Source organism: Pygoscelis adeliae, unplaced genomic scaffold (assembly GCF_000699105.1).
Source record: "Pygoscelis adeliae isolate BGI_AS28 unplaced genomic scaffold, ASM69910v1 Scaffold54, whole genome shotgun sequence".
NCBI classification, from domain to species: domain Eukaryota; kingdom Metazoa; phylum Chordata; class Aves; order Sphenisciformes; family Spheniscidae; genus Pygoscelis; species Pygoscelis adeliae.
In genome coordinates, this window is record NW_008824982.1 from 2,818,922 (window position 1) to 2,837,704 (window position 18,783).

The 18,783-nt window shown below is 36.0% G+C and overlaps 2 protein-coding genes across 2 annotated transcripts in view; both read left to right on the forward strand.

The window, feature by feature from the left end:
- The window catches only part of TRDN (triadin), a 113,904-nt gene extending 98,253 nt beyond the window's left edge, over positions 1–15,651 (forward strand). The window contains exons 13-16 of the mRNA XM_009325680.1: positions 3,657–3,728; positions 13,989–14,024; positions 15,110–15,172; positions 15,641–15,651. Coding sequence (XP_009323955.1) covers positions 3,657–3,728; positions 13,989–14,024; positions 15,110–15,172; positions 15,641–15,651 — 182 coding nt within the window. The remainder of the gene's footprint in view (positions 1–3,656; positions 3,729–13,988; positions 14,025–15,109; positions 15,173–15,640) is intronic.
- Positions 15,652–16,045: 394 nt separating this feature from the next.
- Positions 16,046–18,783, forward strand: part of LOC103918340 (triadin-like) — a 126,677-nt gene continuing 123,939 nt past the window's right edge. The window contains exon 1 of the mRNA XM_009325644.1: positions 16,046–16,081. The gene's annotated coding sequence lies outside the window, so the exon portion shown is untranslated. The remainder of the gene's footprint in view (positions 16,082–18,783) is intronic.

An 18,783-nucleotide genomic window follows, 5' to 3' on the forward strand; every position in this document is an offset into this window, starting at 1 on the left:
ATGGACATGAGGAAGTGCACAGTCATAGGAATGGTGTTTCCACATATTGCTTTCTGAAGTGGCATTATTTCTCCCCACATCCAATTGGAATATTCAGCCATCTACAATGCCTTTAGTTGTTTAATAACAATAATAATAATTTTAGAATAATTTTAGAAGCATTTTCTTTTATCCGATGATCTTTTGATTTAGAAAGATAAATTTAGAGACTTTATCTATGTCAATTAAGGTCACTGCAGACAAATTGAACTGGGCAGATCAGGGAAGAGAGAAAACCCATATGATTTGCTGTTATCATAAGAAATCAATTTATCCTCAATGCTCAGACATGACATTTTTGACACATGTAGAAAGACACTTCCTAGATTGAGAAAAGTAAGGTAATTAAAGTTTGTCTTGTATTCCTTATCATGTAATATAAAATCTAAAATATTCATAAACAAAGTCAGAATTAATTTCTTCATGACATCTCAAGTGATTTAACAAACACCAATGACAGAATTTTCACAGAGCTTGAGGACTGTAGCTTATTTTCAATGAAGTATTCATGTTACCCTCTAGTGTCTTAAACCTTCTACTCATCTTCACAGCATATTTATTTCCTTTCAGGCAGTGGAGGAAGCTACTCATGTCTTAACATGACACTTTTTCTCCTGGTGAGCACATTCCCATGAGCTTAAAGTCAAAACATTTCATTATTTCGGTTTCCATTGACTGTAATTTGTTGTTAGATAGGTGTTTACAGCATCATTTATGGAGGATGTATCTGTAGCACAACTGCATGGACAGATTAGGCATAGAAATGTATGCACATTTTTGTGTTTGCAATTACAACTTTTGGAGCAATCAAACCCTAATAAAACAAACAAACAAACAAACAAACAAACAAATAAAATCAAGTCAAATGAACCTTTTTGGCTTATCTCATAGTAGAAAAATAAAGTCTACATTTGAAATGAGAAGCAAATAAATATGCAGACACTAAATTTCAGTGCTCTTCTGTGGTTGCATTTTTAAAGCAGCGAGATAACTGTATGTCCAATAATAATAGTGGTAATCTGGATAATGACTTCTCATGATTCATGGATTAATCTGATTGTCCACTGGGATCATTAAAAACATCCTGCCTGCCTCTCATTTACATCATGGATATGTGTCCAACTGTCCACTGCTGGAATCAAAGTAGTAGACACCATTAATCCTAATTGTCTGATCTGCTGAGGCCAATTCCTCATTTCTAATTATGAGTGCAGAAAACCACTTGTGCTTTATAACTTAAAGAGCAGAGAAAAAGGAAGAGAAAAGAAATTTAACTTAGGATATCCCCTTTAACATATTTCATCAAAAGAATGGATAAAATATTTATTCAGCTACTGTCCTTTGCATTCCCTTCAAAGTGAATAGAGAGACATTTAATAACACATGGAAACATTAAAAAACCTTTTTATGAGAGTGGATGGGAACCTGCTCAGAACAAACATTTTGGCCTAAGGGAAAGTTTTTGATCTGTGAAGCTTAAGCTTTTGGTGCTTAAAACACTCTCATATTGGATCATGTGGTCAATTTGCATGAAATAAATGATTTGTTTAAAACTTGTAAAACTATAAAATACAACTTGACAAGTCATTAGCAATAAGTGGTATCGCACTGGTATTATACTAACTAACGCTGGTGCAATCATTAGAAAACTGCTGCTACAGCAAAGAACAGGAAGATAATGGGGCCAGCCTATACTTTGACCTAGAGGTGTTAGATCATTGCCTCACACAGGAGATACCACACTGCAGTCCAAATTATTGACTATCCTTCTTCATTACTGATCTACTCAACATTCTGAGCCACTGCCCTTTATCATCTTTCACACAAAACAATTAGTCCAAGCTATAAAATTTATCACTTTTTCCATCTAGGGATAGGTCATCTAGTTTAGACAAAACAAAGAAAAGAAAAAAAAGAACTAAACTTTAGTCTAGGGCTTTAATCAAAACTAGCAGAAAGAGTAAGATTATTTACCCATTCTTCATTAATTTTTATATCATTTTTGTTTTCATTCTGAACTAGGAATTCAATTAATGAAGTTTCTGTATGTTGACAGAGGTTATGAATATAACTTTTCTATTCTAGTTGGCAACAAATGGTATTCAGCATCTCATTAGCAATTTCAAGATGATTTTTTTAAAGACATAAAGTGTTTGGAAAATCATGGCTAGACATCTGGATTCCTGACACTTGCCTACTGTTCATTTTAAGGCTAGAGTCATTCTGTGATGAGATTGGTAACTATCCACTTGTGATTATTGCCAAGGCAGGAAATATGTGTAAAATCTAAGATTTTTACCATTTATTGCACAGCACCTTCAATGCATTGATTTTGTCAATGTGTCGACATTTTGTCAGTGGCTCAGGCATGTGGGTCAAGTTTGAGTAGCTCTGTGTGTGATATTTTATGCAAATTACTGGATGAACTAAACTACATGCTTGCAAATTATTTGCCTGCAATCGTACATACGCTGATGAGATGCAATAACATTAAGACCACGGTGCTCAAATCCCACTGCTGTCTTCAAGACGATGTTTTTCTTATGCATTCCCCATGAGTATACATAACTTTCTAAAATGAGAGGGGTAAGTATGATACTGCAGTTTCCAAGGCTCATTAAGATCTTAATTTCTCTTCTGAGTCTATCACCAAGCATGAGGCATGGATTTAAGTTTCTGATGTGGAGCTGGAGCTGAGATTTAACAGCCTGATTGCATGTGGACTCTGGTGCAGTGAATGTATGCTGGTGCATATGACTGGATCAATATTATATTTAACTACTTAATTTTATTTCACAGGTTACAACAAATTGTGCTTTCCAAATGACAATGACATGATAGCTACTGAGCATAAATGTCAGAGAAAGAAATTAAAAGGAAATAAGGACACTGCAAACAGGTGTTATAAACTAGAAAAGAAGCATAAGTAATATGAGTGCAATAGATCTATTTGTGAATCTTTGGGGAAATGAAGTGAAAGATATTTTGGATAAAGCGTGGTATCTGCACATAGGCTAAGACAGTACAGGAAGTCCCAGTTCAATACTATGAGAGAGTACAGTTCAACACTCTGAGAGAGTAGAGGTGTTTCAGTCAGCAGCTGGAATCAGAACGTTGTCAGTGTTTACAGTGCCTGACCTGGTTGGTATTGGCTAATTAAGAATAATCCTTAAGGATGAGAAACGTAATAATTTTTACTGGTGTTTCAAGAAGTTCATAATAAGTGGACTTGCAGGAACAACTGAAGATCATTTGTTTGACAGAAGAAAATAAGCTTTTACTGTAGAAGAGGCATCATGAATATGTAACCTTATTATCACAGTATTATTCTTCAGAGTTTTTTAGTCTAATGAAGAAAAATAGAACTGTAAGCATTTCAGCATATGCTTGAGTCACTTGGACTTCATTGATTTAAAATGTGTCTCTTAAAGATAAATGACTTTATTTGTTGAGAAATACATTTCCTTCCTATGGTGTCTGGAAGATAATAGCTTTTATGCACAGTGTAATCTTTTAAACATTAGCAATTCTGAAGGGAGCTCAACCTCCCAGTGAATCTGCTCAGCCTGTTAGTGAGTACATTTTCTATGCTTCTTAACCTGTATACTCATGTGCAGGACACAAGGAAATGGTACCACCTCGTCTTCTTCTAGAACATAGTCCAAGAAAGAAACCAGCAGCTATTGAAGGCAAGTTTGAGTTTTTTCCTCCTTTATTGGCTTCCACTCATTAACTTGACTCTCTGTTTTAATGGATTTTGTTTATAAATATAACCTATATTACAAAACTGATCAAATGATTAGGCCTGGGACATGAATGGCACAATCATATTTGCATGACAAGACGTAAATATTCCTTACAGTAGTCCCACAGATGGGTCAGGGGATTTCCTGAGTGAAATAGGTTACAGGATCGATGTCCAATCTGTAAAACGCTTTGGATGGTGTTCAGCCATAAGTTGCCATCTAATTGTAAACATAATCAACATTATCCTCTTAATATACTTTGGATTACTCTTTCAGCTATTGTTATTCAATAATGTTTCTGTGTATTATCTGCAATAATGAACATAACATTTCTGGCTCTGCATTGATCAACCCTATTCCTATTTTTAAAACCACTGAAAGAAAAATACAAAGTCAGATCTTACCTTCAGAAGATTACAACACAACCCATGCAATTGAATTATATTGTTTACAGTCTAATCATATCAGTAAAATGGTTGAAAAATGCATTTTAATTTTGATTTTAAAATGGACTATGTCCGATGACTTAAAACTACTATTGCCATATACATTCTTGGTCTCAACACCATACAATTTAATAGTACAAAACACATGAGTCTTTTCATGTAATTATATAGCAGTTTTCATATAATACTTCGGAGTCATTCAGTCACATCACTTGCTAATCTCTCTCATAGAGGTCTTAGTTCTATGTTATCCAGAAAGCAATTGCAATTGCAATCTAAGAGAAAAACAGATGGGATGGCAGCAGAATAAGTAACAAGAACTACAGGATTTGCCTGCATTTGGAAACAGAAAATGAGAGTTAGATTTTGGCATAACCTATGACTAAAACAAAGAGTTAAATTAATGAGATATTTCTGTAATGTGATTATTGTGAATCAGAACGTTTGGATAAAAATGGTTATGTGACTTATTATCTCTTTCCCCAAAATCTCTTTTACCTCAGATGAATATTTCTTTATAAACACACTGTTTAAAGGAGTATAAAACTGTGGTTATTGTGATACAATATAGTATATAAATAGATTTACAGTCCTGCTTATTTTAGGGGAATGTTTGAACCCTGCTTATCAGCAAAAAGAAGTCCCTGCAATGTTAAACACTGTTATCCACTAATTAACCATAATGGAAAAAAGACATAATAGAAAAAGACTGCTGCATTTGCTGAGTGATAAACTTAATCTTTAAATATAACTGTTATACAACATGAACTAGCATCAAATTAACATTAAGTTCTTGATTTTCCAAATCATGAAGAGCATGCAATTACTGCAATTGCACATGGAAATGACTATTTATGACCAGTTACACATTTGCGTGTTTCATTAGCTCATTTATGCATGCAATTGAGGTAATTGTGAATGTAAATTAGACACCCATTTGGCAAACAAATTGGGGGGCAGATTATCTGCTCAGAATCATACAACTAAATTCCCTTTAAGGCTCAAGGCCAGTCACTAGGATACAATACTGTTCATGCAAGAGTTTTGGAGGAAATGAAGGAGGAGGAATTACTTGCAAAATGCTGATGCGAAAAGCTGTTATATTGTGCTATTTTGTGGTTTCCATACATGAGAAAATACGCCACAGTGCTTTTAGGAACCGTAAACCCTGAAGCTTTATTTCAGCCCTGGGGAAAATAATTAAGTAATTTATGGAATATTTAGCACAGTGACAGAAGGCAAAAAGAGGAGTAGGCAGAGAAATGAAAATCTTGGAAATAGTTGAAGAGACATCTGCTTGTGACTTCTTATTGCTTACATACCTTTATGACTGGTATTTTGTATCACCAAATATCACTGATCAGGTGAAGGGACAGATTGAAACAAAAAGTTCTTCTTAACATAAATATAGTTGAAGATAGTATAATAAGTTCTCAGAATAGGGAACAAGTACAAGCATTTGTTAATTGAGAAATGTACTTTATATAACACAGAAGGACTGGCCCAGCCTTTGACAGAAACAACTAGCTCTGAACAAAGGTAAAACCATAGGAAGTAGCAGAACAGTTGTCACATAGAAAATTTATGAAACCGATCTATTTAGACCCTAGGTTTTCCAACTCAGCAATATTGAGGCACTAGATACAAGACCATGCAGCCGGTAAAGTCTGAAAAGATTTTATTCTTTTTCTAGATTGAGATGTTTTCACTATTGCGCTGTTTTGCCATTGCCTTCTTAGGTAATCTTGGATGATTCTTGATTTCTGATAAGGTGAAAATAGTGGCAGTATACATGCTAAGTGTTTCTAACATTTTTAGGTTACTTGATGCTTTCAAATAGAAAGCTTTTCCTGGATAGTATCCAATGCCCAGTAGAAATTATGCTCTGCTGAATTTGTGAGTTCTTAGCAAAAGAGCATATTGTTATTATGTATTAAATCTCAAACTTTCTCTCCTTGTCATTGCCGTTTTCTCTTCCTTCACCTCCACAGTAAATTTTTTGGAAAAGGGGTGATTATGTAAGACAATCCCAATTTGTACACTACATTCTAGTAGTATGCAATAAATTGCATTGAAGTGTGTGCATGTGAATTGAACTTTTCAGCTATCTCCTGGTCGGAAAGAAAAATGCTTTGTACTCATCTGGTCAGAAGGGAAAAGAATAGATCATTGCTCCCCTATTTCATGGTGGTTTGGCTCCTTTCAAAAAGCACTGCTGTCTTGAGATCTTACACTCAAAGATCAATTAAGAATTTGAAGTTTCAGGTCACTGACAGAAGAGAATAACAAAACAAAACAAAACAAAAGATCCTGTAACAATAAACAAGAGAAAGAGGGAAAAGGAATTTGTGAAGACGAAGACATTGATACATAACTTCTACTTGTGTTCCGAGCTTGGAAACCTTGTTTGGCAAACCATGAAGTAAAAGAACTCATTTTAAATTCTTTATCTTATCTTTTTCTGGAGCTTTCACAAGGACTTGGAAGCAGCGCTCTCAGCTTGGCGGACACTCTGATGCTGCCATCTAGGGAGGACGCTGGTGCTGGCTGTAATTTGGACAGATCTATTCCCCATGGCTATCTGAACTTTACTTTAATATGTTTCTTCCTTGACTGTAGTCTTCTCCACTGCTTTTAACTCTAGCTTTCTTGTATTTTGTTATCCACTGACATCCTAAAACTGCTCTGCAGTGTACATTGATTCTCTGTGAATCTCTCTCTCAAGTCTTGACTTTTCTGCTCAGCTCACATAGCTTTTAGCTTCCTCCATTTCCCCATTCACCTGAGAAGGACTGTCCTTTCTGAGAGTCCTCCAATGTTACGCTCTCTGACATGGCACAGTAATCTCTCAGGAAGATGCTGCAGTTAAACAAGAAATGTTGAAACTAATCTCAGAGGCTTAGTTAGTTATTAGAAAGACTTCGTATTAATTGTTCCAGAATAGCATGTCTTTGCTTTCTCACAAGATCACAGCACCTTTGTGAGAAGCCTGTATCAAAATCCTTCTCTCGGTGGAAGGCATCTTAATGAATATTACATATAATCTCAAACAGACAGTATGCTTTGTACCACTTTGAAAAGCATTGTATCACAAAAAAACTTTGAACAGCATTGTACCCAAGTATGATTTTCCAGGTTATATTGTCCTACAAATCTGTGCTTGTATCTTTGAGTGGGAGAGCATTTATCACGGAAGAGTCATCAACATAACCATTCTGATCTGTTAATGGATCGTGATGGGCTCTGAAGCATCCCCTTCCCTTGACTGAAGTGTACTGGCTGTTCTTTGCCATCTTGCTGGTATTTGTGATATTAGAAGAGGTAAAAAAAGAAAAAAATAAAATCTCTGTAATGTCCTTCGAGGATCTCTGAGGAAAAAAAGAATATTTTCTCTAGAACACTGTTTGAATCCTCTAATTACAGATTTTGCAGAATGCAGTAAAGGGAGGTGCTGTGAAATATGTTTAACTTCCTCCAAAACTCCTGCGGAGGCTAAATTGGCATTGAAATAGAAATCTGCATCTATCTTTGTTACTGTATAGAATGTACACTATCTGACTATCTTAAGAAGGATTTCTAGCCTATACTTCAGTTCATGAATATAACATCAGGGGATATAACCAAGAATATCTAAATTACTAAAGCCAATACAAATTTTGACAAAGCTCCCTTGATGTATAGAAGTGTATAAATCTTATATAAATCAATCTGCCTCTGTACAGTCTGTCAATGGCCTCCTTCTCTTCTGTACACAGATTTTTCTATTAAAAACCTTTTTCTTTTGTACTATAAAATCAATTACCCTTAAAAAAAAATCCTTCTAGTGAAAAACAGTGATTCAAGATACAACAGAAAGCTTTCAAAACTGCAGAATTTTGAAGTTTTCTCCGAATTTAGAACAATTTTAGTAATACTGACATGATTTGTGGATGAAAATCCATTTTCTGATAAATTTTAATCCAAGGGAGAATAAAAAGAATTAAGAAAAATGCTTCCGTCAGAAATATCGTAATACAATGGGCTAGGTTTTAATCTAGCTTATTAGAAGCAACAGTTTAGGTAGCTTTAACAGGGTACTGTATATACAGAATAAAACCAAGATTTTTTGAGAAATATGGGCCCTACATCTCCATGAGTCTGTAGTGAAGACAGTAAAATCTTTGAAATAATATGCACAAGGTTTCAAAGTGAGTTATTTAATGATTTAGATTAGACATTTAAGCAGTAAACTCTAATGATTTAACTATGATGAAAAAAGCCTAAATCTTCACTGTTTCAGAAAGCCCTTGACATTTTACTTAATGACATGAGGCTCTTCTGTACTACTTTTGTTCTAGCATAAGACAGAAAAAATTAAACAGACATTGGGAAACAAGCTTACTAGAATGCAGAAAAATTATGTACAAAGATATGTATATTTTGATTAGACATATGGCTATGTTTTCTCATTATTAATAATAATAATAATAATCCAATTTACAATACTAGATTATGCATTTAAAAATAAATATTCACCAAAATCTACCTAATAAAACCAAATAACTCTGAAGATCATTTTAACTTTTTAAAATGGTTTTTAACTGTTACAGGAAAGCAATAATCTTTTGCATATGTTGCACCTGCAAATTAAAAATACTTACTTGGATTAAGACTCTCTGGGCTTTCAAAGGCAGAAATTCCATGTTTCTTTGGAAAGAAAAGGGAAACCCTTGCAAAAGAGGTCCTGCATAGCCTGGCCATCCTGTTTTCCTAAACCTCAGACATTCTTGCTTAAAAGCATGCCCCATAAAAAGCATCATCAAAACCCTTCCCAGCACTGGGAACACAATTGGTGCTGCTGTTGATTTGTGTTGCCTAGTAGGAATGTTGGTCACAAAGAGGGAGAAGGCTAACCCTGCTGCCTTAGCTCTGTTAATTTGGCTCTTGCTAGGGAAGGTCGTACCATGTCAGTGTTCCCCTGGGAATTTAATTCTTCATCATAATCATATTTGCCATTGACCATTGTCCAATGGAGTTTCTATTGCTGGTCTTGTCATGGAAGTTGGCATGCCCTCTCTTTTTTCCCTTGGCATCCATACTGTGGCTTCATTACACTGGTATTTGTACTCTTTGCTCCCCACTGTGTCGTTTAGTGAGGGCAACATATGGCCCCATGCTATTAACGAACAGTTTTGGTGCTTAATTCAACAGAGCCATGAAAAAGGAGCCTATAATCACTACAGGAAGAAATGAGGAACACTTATGTGGGTCACATGAAAGCACTAGGAATTTCAAGCATGATATTGCTATTACATACTTTCTGCAGACCTCAAAAATATCTCCATAAGCAATCTTCAAAGCTGCCAAATAGTGTTGCAGATTGGGATTTGAAAACAGTGAAGCAGTTTCAAAAAGCAAAATCAGGCTGGAGAGATTGCCTAGGACTTCAGGGTGTACTATATCTCCAGTGACCTGTGTGCCCCATTAGTCTTTCACTTGCTCAATATGAGAACAAATTGTATTGCATTACTCTGCTGAAATGAAACAGTGCAGTTTAAAGAGAGCTTTGAAAAAAATGCACTTAATTTTGGCCTAAGCACTCACCTGTAAGTTAGAGAGAGTATGTGAGTGTGTGCACACACACGTATATGTGTTTGTGTGTGAAAAGAAGCAATTCTAAGAACTTAGATTAATACTATTTAGGTTTCTTTGATCTTTCTTGACTTTTCAGTAGTTTGGCTGAGACAAGACTGAATTATTTCTCATAGAAACTGGAAATATAACTGGACCAACAAGGACACTCTTACACCAAAAAAAGGAATTTTTTTTCAAAGAGAGAGCTGAGGTCAATTTTTACATGAAATTTAGATTTAATTTTAAAAGTATGAGTTTCCATGACATTCTAAACTAAGCAGAAATATTTCCTTGCATTTTTTTTAATTCCTCCAAAACATTTGTAACCCTAAGGGGGCTTTATTGTGTGAATGTGTGTGAAATGGTTTAGAATCAAAAGTGCAACTGACCAGTCATTGTCAGTCTCCACCCTAAGCAATATACAAAGAGGAAAGAAATATCATCGAAAACTGAAAGGTAGTGAGTTATTTTAATATTTAAAAGGATATCCACGTCCCACTGAAATCAACAGCAAAACTTTCATTGAGTTCAGCAAAAAAAAAAATTATTTCATTCACCAATTAAAAGAAAGGAAGAACAACCATAATCTCTTCAAATTAATAAGGAAATACAATTTTAAAAATACAACCTGGGTTTTTTTGGAATGGTCTTTTAAGATTATGCTGGTGACAGCTTAGGGTGTACAGAGATGCTTGCAGAAAAATGGAACAAAGTTTTACCTGGAGTGAAGTTATTGCATTCAGTCTGAATTATAGTTTCTCAGGAAAAGCTAAATTAATGTTTGTTTTGTTCTGTTTTGTATGTAAGTGAGTATACACATATCTCTGATGCTCCTCATTTCTGCTAGGACCAGAATCAGTAGGCAAGAAAAGGTGTTGTAGTATTTCACAAAGCCAGACAGTATCCAAAGTCTCTCACAAGAGCTTTTCTCCTGAGATTTCCTGACAACAGGGTTTTAGATAAATGCAGATAAGCCTTGTATAAGTATCTGAACTTTAGAAGGCTTATCTGAACCAAAACATCTCCAAACTTCTGGCATTCGGTCCCACTAGTTAGTGTTTTTTATACACATGCCTCTCCACAAGAAGGTACCCGTAGCTGTATTTTGCTGCCGTCCTTACCTCAGTTTCTCAGAGGGGTTGGGATGAGCTGACAATCCCTTCCAGGGTCAGTGTTTCCATAAGCACATGGAGCATCTGGAACAATACGGAGAAGAAACTCTTAGAGCACCTTCATCTTCCAGTTCCCGGGCGGCATTCCCATGAGACTATGCCCAGTAACTCACGTGCATCCCTAAATTTAGATTTCACTCAGCACTGGCACAGTAGCACACTGGTCTTACCAGGCCTGTTTTCAAGTGCTGCGTTGTTAGCATGTTTCTGTTATCTCCCCTCCCCCTGTTGTCCAAGAATTAATTGACGTCCCATGAGAATAACACAAAGACATTGTCAAAGCTGGTAAAGGCAATTCAGATTGAAACACCTCTTTCTTGGTCTCTGTTGAATCTTACTTGGATTTCTACCGGTGTCCTCAGTCCCTCACCTCTTATTCAGAAATAAATAATTCCATCTCAGATGTTTCTTTGCTTTAGGGCTGTTCTCTTTGCTTCAGTCACTTCCCAAGAAAACTATTCTACACTGCTGCTTTTTTTTCCCCCCAGGAAAAAAATTTTACCTGTATTTCCCATTCAGTAGCACATCACTGCTTCAACTCACACTTCTCATGCTCACTGGATTCCTCCTTGTACTACATAAAGCTCCACTTCTGTGTAGAGTCTACAGAAAAAAACTTGACTAAATGCAAAGTCCATTGCTTGTCTTGCTGACTGATTCTGTCATCTTGTACTCTGCCACCTGCATATATCCCTATTTCATTCCTCTAAAGGCATTGCAGGCTTTTGAAGGTGAGGTCTTTTTGTACACATATCTCTTACACCCTGTATGTAAAATGTGGTTCAGGACTAGTGCTCCTGGTGAAAAAATAGCATTAATTACATTGTCAAGAAACAGTAACAATAACAATAGATATCTCAATAGTCAATTGCACTTGAATTCCATATTGTAGTCAACCCTGAAATACGTTGTGTTTCCTTGTGTCACCTACTGTTCGCGCATATTATGATCCCTTTTTATGCAGCTGGTCCATGGACATTTGTAGTCCTGTTACAGTTCCTAGATAAAAAAATAAGTACTTTCAATTAACAGATGGGGTCAAAAGACCTGCGTAAGTTCCTATTTAATTATTTGCTCTGCTTCTTAATTTAGCTGTGTACATATCTGGAGAAAACCTACTGCATTTACTGCTTCAGAAATTACAATTTTTGCTGGTGTTAAATATACACTTAATATGCAACTATCTAAATGTGAGCTACTCAGATTGAGAGGAAATAAATTTATTCAAGAAATGGGATTGCTTCCTTAAATCAGAAATAGCTCTTTCCATCCATTTACCAAGTCCATCATTCTTACTTACATAAACTTTTGTCAGTAGTAGCTGTGAGGGACATCAATGGGGCTAGATGCAGCTGAGATGTGAATGGAAACCCTGTGACTGTTTTTCTCAGACTTGACCAAAAGTGCATATCTTGCATTGGGCAGCGCTAATGGCAAATAGGGGCCACAGCCCTTTAATACGTCTATGTAATCATCCTCTAGAAAATTCATAGCGAACATAGATGTCTCTAGGCTCCCTGGACACTCTGAATATTGCAACTTGAGAGCTTGATGGAAGAAAATTATGGCAGTGGAATTAATTGGCAGAATGACTTAGCAATAAAAACTCTGCAGCCAGAATGTAGTCTCCTTGCGCTTTAGGTTATTTGCAGTAAAAAAATCCTGCTACTTCCTGTACATCCTCCATACAAAACTCCAATTCTCAAAGCTCCATGTCTCCGCTCATGGCTCTCAGGACACATATGGCTCTGAACCTTGCTATGAAACTCGGAGCAGATTTCACGTGGCTTAGCTGCGCCCCAGAAGCATGCAAAATGCTACAAATTCAAAGGCAGAAATGGTCTCTGATTAAAGAGAATCTTGTTGGTTGTAAGGACCTTGGGCTTACAAATTATTCCTGTGCATCACCTAACACCAGAAGTATAAGGAAGCAAAAAAATTAATCTAACAACTAGAAGAGTGGAACTGTTAACAGCTCCACCAGAACTAAGGCACTCAGAAAAAAATGGAAATCACAGAAGTACCAGCAGCACTTCAGTCTCTAGTTACTAGGAGTAAAGGCTAGTGGAAGGAAGAGAGAAGGAAGCTTTTTTTCTGACAGTAACTGATAGACTTGATATGTTTAACAGTTTCGGTTAAAACAGGCAGAGTAAGCAACAAATTAAACAACATTTTAGAAATTAGAAGAGTTGTACATTGCATGTGAAAATGAAACACTGAAAAGTCATAGGTGGCACAGGACAGCGGAGCTGAGGAACAGCTTGTGTGTAATCTGAGGCTGAAGAGTCTTCCATTTTGAGGAGGCAGCCACGGTCCCTAGCATGAGTGCTAGGGAACAGCATGTCAAACAGAGAAAAAGCGAGACTCCTGGGAATCCTAGAGATAGACAATAACAAGAATATTAACATATACAGGAAAATGACGCCCCAAACAAGCTTGTGGAGGATGAGCACTACTCTGATGCTCTATACATGCTTTAGAAACCTGAGTATCATAAAGCACACTCACGAAACAAAGGAATTTGTAACTTGAAGTCCAGTATGCTCAGGGTTTCAGCAGGGAGAATTAAGCACACAAAACACTGGGAGAAACATTCTGTAAAACTCATGCACGGATTTTCTGTTTCATTTTGTCAAGACAATAACAAGGCAAACTCATTGAACAAATCTGTTTAAAACAAGAAGAAACTGGAACACGTGAAGATGGTGCTTAACATTAAACACTATTGTCAGAAAATCAGCAGAAGTATGGTTTGGAGAGACCCTGAATATTGGTAATACGTTGCCTCCACGATAGGCAAAACAACTTTATTTATGAAAACACCACGGATAGATTGTGTAATTCATGTACTCTATGAAAATAGCAATTTTTCTATCAAACATACACACATTTTGTTTTGGTTTAGGAAGCATGCTGTGCAGTATTTCAATTAATTTTCTTCATTCACTTTTTGTATATTTTTTTTCATGCAGAAGAAGAGTCGATTGTGGTAGCTAGAGAAGTGAAAAGTAAGTTTCTTCATTTTTTCTTTATCTTCATGCTAATTTATGCAAGCAATAATAGCATATTTGCTTCTTGGATCTGCTGGCTTCAGAAAATATTCCTATACCTTAAATATTTTTCAAGTAAAGAAAAGACTTTCATTTAAAGGCTTATGGTCCTGTGTTTGTGCCATTTTGTATAGTAATAAAACTTGGTTTCTCATCCACATTCATAACAGTAAAACATCAAAAAAAGATAACTATAGTTCCACTAACTACATCAACACCGAAAGCCATGCAGCACAACTGAAGGTGATAAATCTGGCTTTTTGTGGATGAGCAGTTAAACAAAGCATTTATATTAGCTATTCTTGTACTCTTGTATTCCTCCCCATCAAAATGGGGATTCATTTCCCAAAGGAAAAATAAGAACTATAGCTTCCTCATTTCTTCTAATGAACTCTCAATTTTCTAATTAATAACATTCATGGAATAAGTAATTAAATTGTTGTAGCTTTTTGTAAAAAAAGCAAGAACATTATCCTTATTTCTACTGTTGTCCAATTAATTGACAAAATAGAGGCAGATGCTTTTAAAAGAACAAATCATGTTCTTTTGTAGATGATGCTTTAACTGCAATTCTCCATGAATAACAGAAGTCCTGTTATGACAGTTTCAAAGGTTCAATTCATAAAAAGTGTTCTAAAGATATATTATATGTTCAGGCTTTTCATAGCATTCTGCACTTATTCCCAAGTACCACTTGCAAGTTTTGCTGCCATTCAGTCAGATTTTATAAAAGAAGGAGAACAGGTGCACGGCTACTGAATCACCACAATAAACTCTTAGTTACACCAGGTTAATGGGCATAATTTCTTGAATTAGTACTTACTTAAGTAATTACCTGGTGTACATACTGGTTTCAGTTCTATCTTTAGCGCCACATTCACGCTCTGACTGTTAAGCTGTATTTCTGAGCTGCTGATGGTAAACTCCTAAATAAGTGACCAGCTTCAAAACTAGAACCTATTGCAGTTAGTCAAGGATTCCCATCCCAAATATATATACATACATACATACACACATTTCCTTCATTCTATTTCCTTTTTTAGAGAGAAAAGAGGAAAAGAAAAAGGCTGATGTAAAGAGGGCTACGACTGAAACTAAGAAGAAAGGTATGGTTTGGGAATGTTTCTTATTGGCCTCATTCAGCTTTTACTCCCACTCCTGGCTCAAATCCCACTGTTTTTTGTTAGTTTAATCCTATGCTTCTGGCTTTGTATTGTCCTTCTCTTAGTTGCTTAGTCACTTTTTGCATGTTACTGCTTCTTCTGTATCTGATGTCTGATGTGTTCAGTGTCTGATATTTTCTAAACTCTTTTTCTGACAAATAAAAAGTCCTGTTTGGTGGCCATATATGGGCTTGTTAAACAATTTAATGGACTCCCTATATATATCAGGACATAGTGACACTGCCATACACAAAACTCATGGGAGATATCACTTGGTTCATGGTGCACCACTTCCTGAAGGTGGGGTAGATTTATTTATTTATTTTACATAATCACAACCAAAACTTGCAGTGACCAAATTGCAAAGCCTTGATATCCATCTAAATAACATTTTGGATCATTCATTCCCAGGAAGCACCTAAAGTCCACTATGGTCTTGCTTTCATGGGAAAATATTTATGTCATTCATTAGTTTTTAATGATCTCATTGCTACTGGAGCTTAAGCTAAAAGGTACCACATTCACGCACTGATGATTTTTGCCTAGCTTTTGATGAATTATTAAGGGTCCAAATCATCCATAGTTGATGCATACTGATTAATTTTCATTTTCAGCTGATTGCTCTGTGGCTAGTTGGATGCAAGTGCTATAAGGGAATAATCTGAACTAAACTCCCAAATAAGTCACATTTTTTTCAGCATGTGCCCACCAGGACTTGGCTGACTGCATATTTGAGTGTATGATTCAGAGTTCTAGCACATCAAATTACTTTCTTTAATTAAATCTTAGAAAAAGAAAGAAAAAAAGAGAAAGCTCATGAGAAGACAGCTGTCCCTGAAATTAAAAAAGCAGGTAAGAAATTGAAGTCTATCTTTCTCTGCAATAGGTACCTGACTATTTAGTGTAAGCACTTTCAGGTTTTAAGCATTTGAGATAGGGGTGTACATAATTCATTATCACTTAAGAATCTGAGAGAGAGAGAGAGAAATCTCACAGTATATTTTTATATGTTTATGTGTGTAATGTGTTTCCATTATATTACATTATATAGATATAGTATTTTATGCATATTATATATATGCATATACGTATGTATATATATAATACATGTAATTTTTAATTCTGTGAGCTTGGGATTTTTACAAAAAAATTAGAAACTGCTTTCTTTTATACACTAAATCAATCAAGAGCATAAGTAGTTTCAAAGGGTGCATGGCATGGAAAGACTGAATGGAGTGCATAGATTTTTGCATTAATTATTTCACAAATTCAGCTCATTTTAAGTAATAAACAGAAACATCAACATAACAAACCACTTACTGTGGTAGAAAATAGACAGTTATCTTTATGAGTCTTTATCCATGCCCAGAAAATAATTTTTTAAAAAGTTAAAATAAAGTTAGTGAACGTCCCGAACCTAATCAATTGTGTTTCATGCTACTTAGTGTAAAAAGATAAATTTTTCAAAAAGATTAGAAATTAACATTTGGGTCTTGTCTACACTAAAATTGTTGTAACTTTTCTCTCCTGTTATTTCAGTAAATTTGCAAGTATGTTTAATGCACAAATGCAAACATATCTCCAGCAAGTGACACAGTCTGTGAAACTGCCTAATTAAAATCAAGCCTCATTAAAATCAAGGAGAAACAAAATGGTCAGTCTACTGGTTTGGTCACCATCTTAATACCTAGAAACACTGGTTCTACTTGCTGCTTTGTCAGACACTTTATATATAACCTTCTACAAGCCATCAAGTACTCAGATTAACTTTTCTGTAGACTAGGGTAATGCCTAAAACCATGGAGAAAGGTTTAAAATAGGATTGAAAGACTCAGGGCTATAGTTACTATGTCCTCAGAGCAAGCCTTGTGCTCTGTTATCTAATTATTCAAATCTGTTGAACAAAAGGTGAAAGGATATATATCCCATTGTTTACTAACATTGTGGATTACATATGCAAATTTCAATATGCAACTGCTTTCTTTGCCATTGAATCGTACATGGTCTACATAAGCTTTCCTATTCAAGAGTTTATGAATGAGAAGAAAAATGTTCATTTATGTTTGGTACAATAAAAAAAAAACACAGAATGACACAGAATACCTTGGAGTACTATCCTGGTAGTCCCATATTTAAATATGCTTCAGTCTTTTATAGTAGGGAGTGGCACACTGGGGAAGGGATGGGGATGAAAAGGAATACTCTTTTCCAAATTAAGTTGCATATTTAAATGTATAAACACAGATTTAAAAAGAAAATAAGCTGACAATTCAAATATCTTTTCTAATTTTATTCTGGTTCTAAGCTTGTATTTCACTTGAGAATACAGAATTGTAAAAGATTACATTTTATGGCAGAGCTGCAGCATAAAGTTATTAATATGTTCATCTTCACAAGCTGTTGCTAAATCCAGTGAGTCATCCTACCAATGCTAGAAAGACACAAATTAGACAAACCGAGACATCCACACATTTCTGTCCCTTTTATTAGCTCTGTATGTTGCTGCATTTTGAAGAGTTTACTAGCCTTTGTGTAAGAGGATGGTAACCATAATATATTCTAGCTACACATGTTGCTGTTATTCCTCATTCAGCTTGCTCTTTGAATGTATGTGTACTTTCTGGCTTTGATTGGCAGCACCTATTGTTATCCCTAAAAGGTTTTAAGCCTGAAATAATTGCCACATTTGATCAAGAGAATACTAGTGCATAGCGCAGTTTTGAAATGAGGCACCTCAATGTCTGATAGTATTTACATGCTTTGGGCAGACACAACAAATGAACCTCAGTGCTCGAATCCGCAGCGTAGATAAGCATCCAAAAGCAAGAGTGTAGGAACAGCTTCCAATTTTCTTACCTTTTCCCATTAAAAGGCTAGGCAGAGGCCACTGCATTAAAAATAAACTCCTTGCCCTGGTTTTCAAATCCTCGCATTACCTCTGGATGCCTCTGATTTTGTGTCTCATTTTGCTTCCCTCAACCTTTGCAATCCCTGAAGCCAAGGTGCGTGCAGGGCATGCTGCCTCCTCACCACCACCCGCACCCATCCCCTTGCCAGCAGGCAGCTCCTTCTGCCAGGAGCTGGCTGCCTGGCACCCCAGTCCCACCTCTGCTCCTCACCCTCACGTACCTCCTCCCAGAAGACTCACCTCTGACAGGAGGCCTGTTAACCAGGCTTTCCCCACAGATGAACAATGTGGGGAAACTGTACAGGCTGTCAGGCACAAGAGAGGGAGAAAGGAGGAGATGCTCCGTAAGCACTAGGCGATAAAAACATCTCCAAAATAATGCTCTGAGCGCAGCACTTCCTTCTATTTCCCCCTATCTCTCTTGCTCTAACAAGGAATGCTTGTGATTGCAAATACTGAATATTTTTGCTGATTTATATTTTAGAACAGCCCTTTTGTCCAGGAGACAGTTTTATCTCTAGTGTTACCAGAATTAAGTTTTATATTGCTCTCCATTAATTGCATCCCTGTGATGTATTTGTTTATTTGAATGCGAGCTCTCTCTTTCTCCGTTCCTCTCTTCCTCCATTCCTCTCTCTCTCTCCCC